At 48.2% G+C, this 8,271-nt stretch overlaps 1 protein-coding gene across 1 annotated transcript; it reads right to left on the bottom strand.

Annotated features, from left to right (window-relative positions):
- Positions 1-1,362: 1,362 nt before the first annotated feature.
- On the bottom strand, positions 1,363-5,066 carry LOC129335138 (uncharacterized protein K02A2.6-like). Its single transcript, XM_054987589.1, has 5 exons — positions 4,827-5,066; positions 4,535-4,652; positions 3,933-4,183; positions 3,676-3,798; positions 1,363-3,465 (listed from the first exon to the last, which is right to left on the bottom strand). The coding sequence occupies exons 1-5, from the start codon at positions 5,064-5,066 to the stop codon at positions 1,363-1,365; spliced, it is 2,835 nt and encodes a 944-aa protein (XP_054843564.1).
- Between the last annotated feature and the right edge of the window lie 3,205 nt (positions 5,067-8,271).

Raw genomic sequence — 8,271 nt, 5'->3', positions numbered from 1 at the left:
AGAAAGGTTTGGAAAAGAAGCTATGTTGGCCATGTCTAAGAACATGCCACAGACAACAATATATAACTAGTATTCCAAAACAGCTGATCAGAGACACACTCCCCTGGACAAGGAACACATGGCAAGACAAGGAGCCAAATCCCTACTTGTTCACTGCTCAAAACTGCAGCCAGCAGTTCTTTAATGCCTCTGATCGCATTGAAGCCTTTGCTCTATCCTGGGCCCAGAATTTACTGGAATGCTTAGAGATGTGCATCAAGGCTAGAAATTATCCTGTTCCCTTTTATCTTTCAGGAACAGGGCTTTTCATATCCTTAATGCTATGCATGTAAGGAGGAAATAAACCCAAGAAAGCAGCAGGAGGAGGTGGGAGTGATTGTGTAGAAATAATTTCCAAGAGTGTGAACCTTTAATAAGGCTTTCTGTCCCAACCCTCCCATCTCAAGTTCAGTCTGTTCAAATAAACAGTGTGGCTGTTAAATCTGGAGTTAGGCCTTGCTCTGTAATCCAGTCTGCCAGAGGTGACATTTGCTGATAGGATTTAAAATCAAAGATACCTCTTCTCACAAAGGCCTGAAGCTGTGGCTTGTGCCTCTAAAAGGGGCTCCCCTCCCCCCAAATCAGAAGGTGTCTGAGTCAGAAGCTGCAGACAGGATTACTCACTCTTTTTTTCCCAAACAGAAATGGTTGGCTGGTGATAGAAATGTAACTCTCAAGGCTGGTTCATTACTGGTGATATTTCTCTACTTGTGGCTTGAAATTGCACATAAGGAAAGAGAAATAATATAGGAGAAGATGCAATGCTTACTGGGCAAACATGGAATATGAGCTCCATGAACTGTGGACAAAGTTTGAGAAATGGCTCCCATTTGGAACTGTCTTTTGTGCCATTACAAACATGTGCCTTTTCCAGGGCAGCCAACTTTTGAGTTCCAAAATACCCCCCTGAGCATTACCAGGTGTTGGGTAGGTCAAAGAGCAGAGCCAGAGAATAAGCCATGATGAGCAGAGCAGAATGGGAACTATTAAATAGTGGGTTCAGACTTGAGGTAAACCAACAGCTCTTTATTCAGTATAACCACACACAACACAAACTGAACAGAAACCCTCAATATATATACATATACGTTCCACCCCCTGCATAGTGATAGCCAATGAGAACACGTATTTTAGAATACTATCGTTTGCATAACTCATATACAATGTAACTTATTTACAGCTCAGTGATTGGTCTTAATCTTGCTCTTCTGATTTGCTACCACCCGTACTTAGTAGCCAATGATATCATAGCCTTGAGTTCTCTATCAAGCTAGAGTTCGACCAGTACATTACACTCCTCCCCCCTAAGTCAGAACTGACCTTCTAACAAATATAGTCTTTCAGGTGGCTGGGAGGAGTCCGAGTCCGCTGGGACCTCCGTATGGTCACTTGAGGTGAGGGACAATGTGAGTCCGACAATTGAGCCGGTGTTTGGGTGGTTGGCAGCCCGTTACTTAATTCCGCTCGGTTCTCGGGGGTAGTACTTGCCTCTGCAGCCGGTGAGCTGAATGTTGGTGCATGCTGTGGTATAGGTTCACTGTCCGATTCTTGAGTGACGGTGTCCTGTACACTGGGCGTTGGTAAGCTCTCGGCTCCCGTTGTCCTGGTCGGCCATCTGCGTCGTAGCTGGTCCACATGTCTTCGTAGTTTCCTGCCATCCGCAGCGACAACAGCGTACGATACTGGTCCCATTGCGGTGTCCACGGACGCAGGCACCCATGGCAGACGTCCGCTGTAGTCGCGGGCATATACAAGATCTCCCGGCTGGAAGGTCCTTACCTCTCCTTCTGGCATGGGCCTTTCCTTGACCGCTAGGTCGGGGTGCAGTCTGTCGAGAGTCACTGTGAGCTTCCTGTTCATCAGTAGCTCAGCGGGGCTACGCCCTGTCGTGGAATGCGGCGTGACGTGTTGCTGTAACAGGAACGCAGCCAATCGCGATTGCCAGTCTCCTTGGCGGATTCGCCGAAGGCTGTCCTTTGTTGTCCGCACCATCTGTTCTGCCTGCCCATTGGTGGAAGGGTGGAATGGAGCAGACGTGACTTGCCTGATGCCGTTGTTGGCCAGGAACTGCCAGAACTCAGCTGATGTGAATTGTGTTCCGTTATCCGATACTACCGTGTCAGCCAAACTGTGTGTTGCAAACAGCTGACGTAGGGCCCTAATGACCACAGCAGTAGTCATTGTGGAGACAGGGACAACTTCTAGCCACTTTGAATAAGAGTCCACAACTATTAGGAAGGTTTGTCCCTGAAACGGCCCTGCAAAATCAATGTGGAGTCTCGACCAGGGTGCTCTTGCTGACTCCCAAGGATGTACTGGGGCTTGCGCTGGAGCTGGGCGTGTTTCTTGGCACGGCTGACAGGTGCGGACCCATTCCTCGATAGCCCTATCCATGCCTGGCCACCATACATAGCTGCGCGCCATTGCCTTCATACGCACTATGCCTGGGTGTCCGTTGTGTAGTGCCTCCAGCACTTGTTGTCTCAGTTTGCTGGGGATTACCACTCTGTTTCCCCATAGCAGACAGCCCTTGTGTACTGAGAGTTCGTGCTGTCTAATGAGGAACGGCCGAAACTCTTCGGCCAGCTGGCCTGATGGCCACCCCCTCCACACCCAGTTGAGAACGCGGCTGAGGGTGCGATCTTTAGCAGCATGTGACGCCACATCGGAGGCTCTGAGTGGTGGACTCGGCAAGTCTTCTAGCAGCATGATGTGATGAGCTGGAGATGGGTCGGTCCCCTGGTCAGCAAGTGGCAGGCGGCTCAGGGCGTCGGCATGTCCCATTGCTTTGCCGGGGCGGTGCTGTAAGTCGTAGCAGTAGGCAGACATGAACACTGTCCACCGCAGCATCCTGGGCGAAAGGATTTGGGGCGTTTGCTTGTCTGGAGCGAGTAGTCCCAGGAGCGGTTTGTGGTCGGTTGCGATGAGGAACTTCTGGCCGTAGAGGTAATCATGAAACTTTTTCACTCCAGCTACGATTGCCAGAGCTTCCTTGTCTATTTGGGCATAGTTCCGTTCCGCAGCCGACAAGGTTCTTGAAAAGTAGGCGATGGGCGCTTCATGCCCGGTATGCATTCTGTGGCTTAGGACAGCTCCGATACCATATGGGGAGGCATCGCAGGCGAGTACGAGCGGTTTTTTCTCATCAAAGTGTGTCAGCACGCTCTCTGACGACAGTAGTTTTTTTACTGCTTCAAACGCCGCAGCTTCTCTTCTGCCCCACCCCCAGGGGGCAGAGGAATCTAGGAGACGTTGCAGGGGTTCTGCAACTGAGGCCTTATGTGGCAAGAAGGCGTGGTAGAAGTTTAATAGGCCCAGGAATGATTGTAGTTCCTTCTTTGATCCTGGAGGAGGCGCACTTTTAATGGCCCGTACCTTTGCTGGTGTGGGGTGAATATCGGCTGCGTCAATGAGGAATCCCAGGAACTCCACACTCTCAACAGCGAATTGGCATTTCTCTCTCTTTACCTTTAAGCCGGCGTCCCGTAGTTTGCGAAGGACACAGCGAAGCCTCTCTGCAAGTGCGCTTTCCGACTCTCCCGCGATTAGGACATCATCAAAGTACGGAATGACGCCTGGAATTCCGCGTAGATGTCCTTCCATGATGCCTTGGAAAATTCCTGGGGCAACGTTGACGCCGAATTGTAGTCTTTTAACCTTGAACGCCCTCCGGTGTGTCACGATCGTTTGGGCTTCGGCCGTCGCCTCGTCCACAGGTAGTTGTTGGTAAGCCTGTGCCAGGTCAAGCTTGGCAAAAATCTTTCCCCCTTGGAGCGATGCCAGGAGATGGCTCACGACTGGTACTGGGTAGGCATGTTGCTGCAGTGCTTTGTTATTGTGCATTTATAGTCTGCACAAATTCGGACCGCTCCATTGGGCTTCAGTGGGGTTACAATGGGAGTTTCCCATTTGGCGTGAGAAACTGGTTCCAGGATCCCCTGTTCGATCAGATGATCCAGTTCCTCATCTATCTTTGGCTTGAGTGCAAATGGAACCCTGCGAGGCTTCAGGCGGATGGGGGCCACGGCTGGGTCTAAGTCAAATGAGACAGGCGGTCCTGTGTAATTGCCAAGGGCCCCGTCGAAGACTGCTGGAAACTCTCTGCACACTGATGCTACCTCATCACGATGCAGCTGCTGCACGCCTGCGATTTGTATGCCGAGAGGTCGGAACCAGTCGAGGCCGAGTAAGCTAGGTTGGCGGCCTTGAACTACCACTAATTGTAGTGGGCCAATAAAGTCCTTGTACTTTATTTGGAATGTGCCGATGCCCATGATTGGCACGCGGTGGCCTTGGAAGTCTTTCAGCACCATGTCTGCTGCTTCAAGATGAGGTGTGGATGACTTACAGCGTATCAGCTTTAGTGTGTGTGAAGAGATGATGGATAACGCAGACCCTGAGTCGACTTCCATCTCACAGGGCATGTTTTGGATTTTCACGGTTACTTTTATTTTGTTGCTGCTTGGAGGTTGTAATGCTTGCACCGATGACTCACTAGTCTGGGCTACATTAGCGTGGCGTATTGTGACTGTATGGCAGTCGCTCTTGCGGGTTGATGCCTTTTTGTAGCCCGGTGCAGGCTTGTGGCTGGACTTGGGCGATCCTACTTGGTTCTTTGCGGAGCGACAGGCGCGAGCGATGTGTCCCAGTTTCCCGCAGTTCCGGCATTGTGCTTCCCGGAACCGGCATGACTTCCTCCAGTGAGGTCCTCCACAGCTTGCGCAAGGGGTGCCCTGAAATGTTGTTGGACCCCCCTGTTGCTTGTCGTGGAACTTAGTTCGCAGTACCTCTTCCTCGTCATCCTCTGATGATGACAGGTCCTCTATGCACCCCTGATGTACCTGTTCGGACCTGCGGGACGGCGGGGGAGTGTGCGACTGCCGGACCTCTTTTGCGGATTGTTCTGCTGCTTCAGCGGCGAGTGCCTCCTCATGTGCCGTTTTGAAGGTCAGCTCTTTCTTCGCAAATAGCCATCTTTGGAGTTTTTCATTCCTCAGCCCACACACCAACCTGTCCCGAAGTGCCATCTCTAGGTCAGGGAAATTGCATTGTCGGGCTGCCTGTCGGAGGGCTGTGACGAATGCCGCTATGGATTCCCCTTGTGCCTGGTTGCGCTTGTAGAACGCGTGTCTGCTGGCTATTTCTGATGGCTGTGGTGAGAAGTGTTCTTTGAGTCTGTTCTTTATTGTGTTGAACACTGTAGTTTGCAGCGGGGCTGGTGCCACTAGTGCCCGCGCTATATCAAACATGGAACGCCCACACACACTGAAGAACGTCGCTCTCGCGAGATCTGTGTCTTCAATCTTGTTCTCCTCAAGGTAGAAATCGAACCGGGTAATGTAGGATTCCCAGTCCTCGGCAGTTGAGTAAAACGGTTCCAAGTGGCCCTTAGCGGCCATGTCTGCCCTCTGGACGACGCGAGCATATGCCTGATGGCTGAGGTGACAATTCCTCACGCTTAAGATTTCAGCTTAGGTCTCGGGGCTGCCTACCCAAGCACCTTGTTAGTGATTTCGCTCTGGTATTGGGGCTGCCTACCCAATCAGAAATCCCATCCTCGTCGCCAGTATTAAATAGTGGGTTCAGACTTGAGGTAAACCAACAGCTCTTTATTCAGTATAACCACACACAACACAAATTGAACAGAAACCCTCAATATATATACATATACGTTCCACCCCCTGCATAGTGATAGCCAATGAGAACACGTATTTTAGAATACCATCGTTTGCATAACTCATATACAATGTAACTTATTTATAGCTCAGTGATTGGTCTTAATCTCGCTCATCTGATTTGCTACCACCCATACTTAGTAGCCAATGATATCATAGCCTTGAGTTCTCTATCAAGCTAGAGTTCGACCAGTACATTACAGGAACCAAGGCAGAATTTGGAGCATTATGGATAAAAGGCTGGTAGAATACAGCAGGTAATAAGCACAGCAAAGTCCAGTGGGTCTGGTGTGACGCAGTATTTAAAAAACTCTTCATGAGGCAGTCTGTGAACAGACCCATATGTAGTTATCTGACTAGGTTGCCAGGTCCACTTACCCTTCTGGCAGGGGGAGAGGGGAGCTGGCACTTACCTTCTTGATCTTCTCGCATGCATGCTTCCAGCATGGCATGATGATGTTGTTTCTTTTATTTTTATTATTACTGTTTATTAAGTTTATAGTCCACCCTCCCCCCAAGCAGGTTCATGGCAGATTACAGCATACAAATAAATTCAATAAATAAAACAGTAAAATCACATAATCATAAGATGGAAGATCCAGTTCAACGGTATAAAACATAGCTCCACAACATAAATTCCCAGTGTTCCAGGATGAGATTCCCTTCACCCTTCCCTGAGACCCATATAAAGAGAAGAGAGGGGGTGGAGAGACATGAGTTGATCACTATTCATACGTGAGGGGCAGATGGTCATATTGTCCCCCTTCTGGTAGGAGATTGGCAGGGAGGCTGATTTAGTAGATCTAAATGCTGGCCTCAACCAAATGCCTGGTGGAACATCTCTGTCTTGCAGGCCCATTGAAAGGACACAAGGTCTTGGTGGGCCTGAATGTCTTCCAACAGAGAGTTCCACCAGGTTGGGGCCAGGACCAAAAATGCCTTGGCCCTGGTCAAAGCCAGTCAACCCTCCCTGGAACTGGGGACCACCAGTAGGTGTTTTCCTGCTGATCTAAGTGCTCTCTGGGGTAGATATGGGGAAGTGAAGTCATCACACAGGCCCCAGGAGTGCTCCTGAGCTTCACATCAAGCTGATTTGGGCCCCAAATAGTCCAATTCTTTAAGAACTGTAAAGCACAGGAGCCCTCCCAGGTCTTTTGAGAGTGACATTGTCGTGTTGTGCCAGAGCATGCCCACAAGACCTGTTCCCCACCTTTTCCCCCACTGACCAGGTAAGTGCCAGTTTGGTGTAGTGGGTGTTTTGTTGTGGCGATAATAATGACATACTTTGTAGACTGCTCTGAGTGGGCGTTAAGTCATCCTGAAGGGCAGTATATAAATTGAATTATTATTAATTATTAACTATTAACTATTAATTATTCATTTATTATTATTATTATTATTATTATTATTATTATTATTATTATTTTAAGTGAGGAGACAGAAGTTGGGAGCAGGGGATCTCTCCACCCCCACCATGGGACCAGCAACCCTATATCTGAGAGAAAGCTATTTGTTTATTTACAAAGTTCATTAGTCATTTTCTAAAAGAACATTATTGAAAGCAATATCTATTTAAATCTCATCCCAATTAATGCCATTACTAACATATGGAAAATGAAAAAGGCTACAACAAAAGAAGTTAAAAATCACACAATTGATTTTACTAGTTTTATAGGGAATGGCTGGCAATCCCAGTCATTTTAACCCCTTGCCTGGCTGCTTCACTGCATACATTATTAAAACCTGAGTAACTGAATACAAAACATTTGTTGCAGATTGGTATATAAGCATCCTCAAATCCTGAATGGAATTGTCTAGCATGTCTGTTGCCTGAAATCACATCTAAGCACGCAACTATGTTCTTTGCCATACAACAGCCACTATATAACAAAGTGCGTGCCTGGGCATAGTTAAAACAAGCAAAGAGAAGAAGACTGACATTGTGGTGAGATTTATTAACAGCACCAATTTTTGCTGTATTCTCCTCCCCTGGCAGTGCCTTCTGGCACCCCACTCCCACTGACTCCAGAGTTAATTCCTGGGATCTTGAAACCCACATGGAGTAGTAGCGCCGGAAGTCAGGTCCTGCAGTGAGAATAGGGAGATGGAAAAGAGAAGAAGTCATTTCATCCCTTCCCGGCTCTTTACTATGGCCCCCTAACCATGCCTGCCTGTTACTCTGTGTGGATTCTGAAATGCTAGAAATCAACTTTCTGGGGGTTGGAAGGGACCATTGTGGGGAAGGGAATGCACTACATCTACCAGCACCTTCCACTGGATTAGTGGATATCTGGATTCCATCCCACAAATGCCAAATTAAAAATCCTTACAGTTCTTAGACTTTTCCAAAATATCTATCATCCAATCTTAACAAAAGACCCTCTGAAATAGGATAGTTGTACACTTCATCCTGAAAGCATGGTTTATGATCATTTCCTCTTTTCACAGGCTATTCAATAAAATTAATCCATTAACCAAAAAGTTCAACGCTCAAGCAGAGGAGGAGCACATCGATCTGCAAAACAGCATTGTGGATATGATCTGACTGAAAGCGAGT

The sequence above is a fragment of the Eublepharis macularius genome, chromosome 8 (genome assembly GCF_028583425.1).
Source record: "Eublepharis macularius isolate TG4126 chromosome 8, MPM_Emac_v1.0, whole genome shotgun sequence".
NCBI classification, from domain to species: Eukaryota; Metazoa; Chordata; class Lepidosauria; order Squamata; family Eublepharidae; genus Eublepharis; species Eublepharis macularius.
Note: the sequence above shows the minus strand (reverse complement) of the source record. Positions and strands in the feature narration are given on the sequence as shown.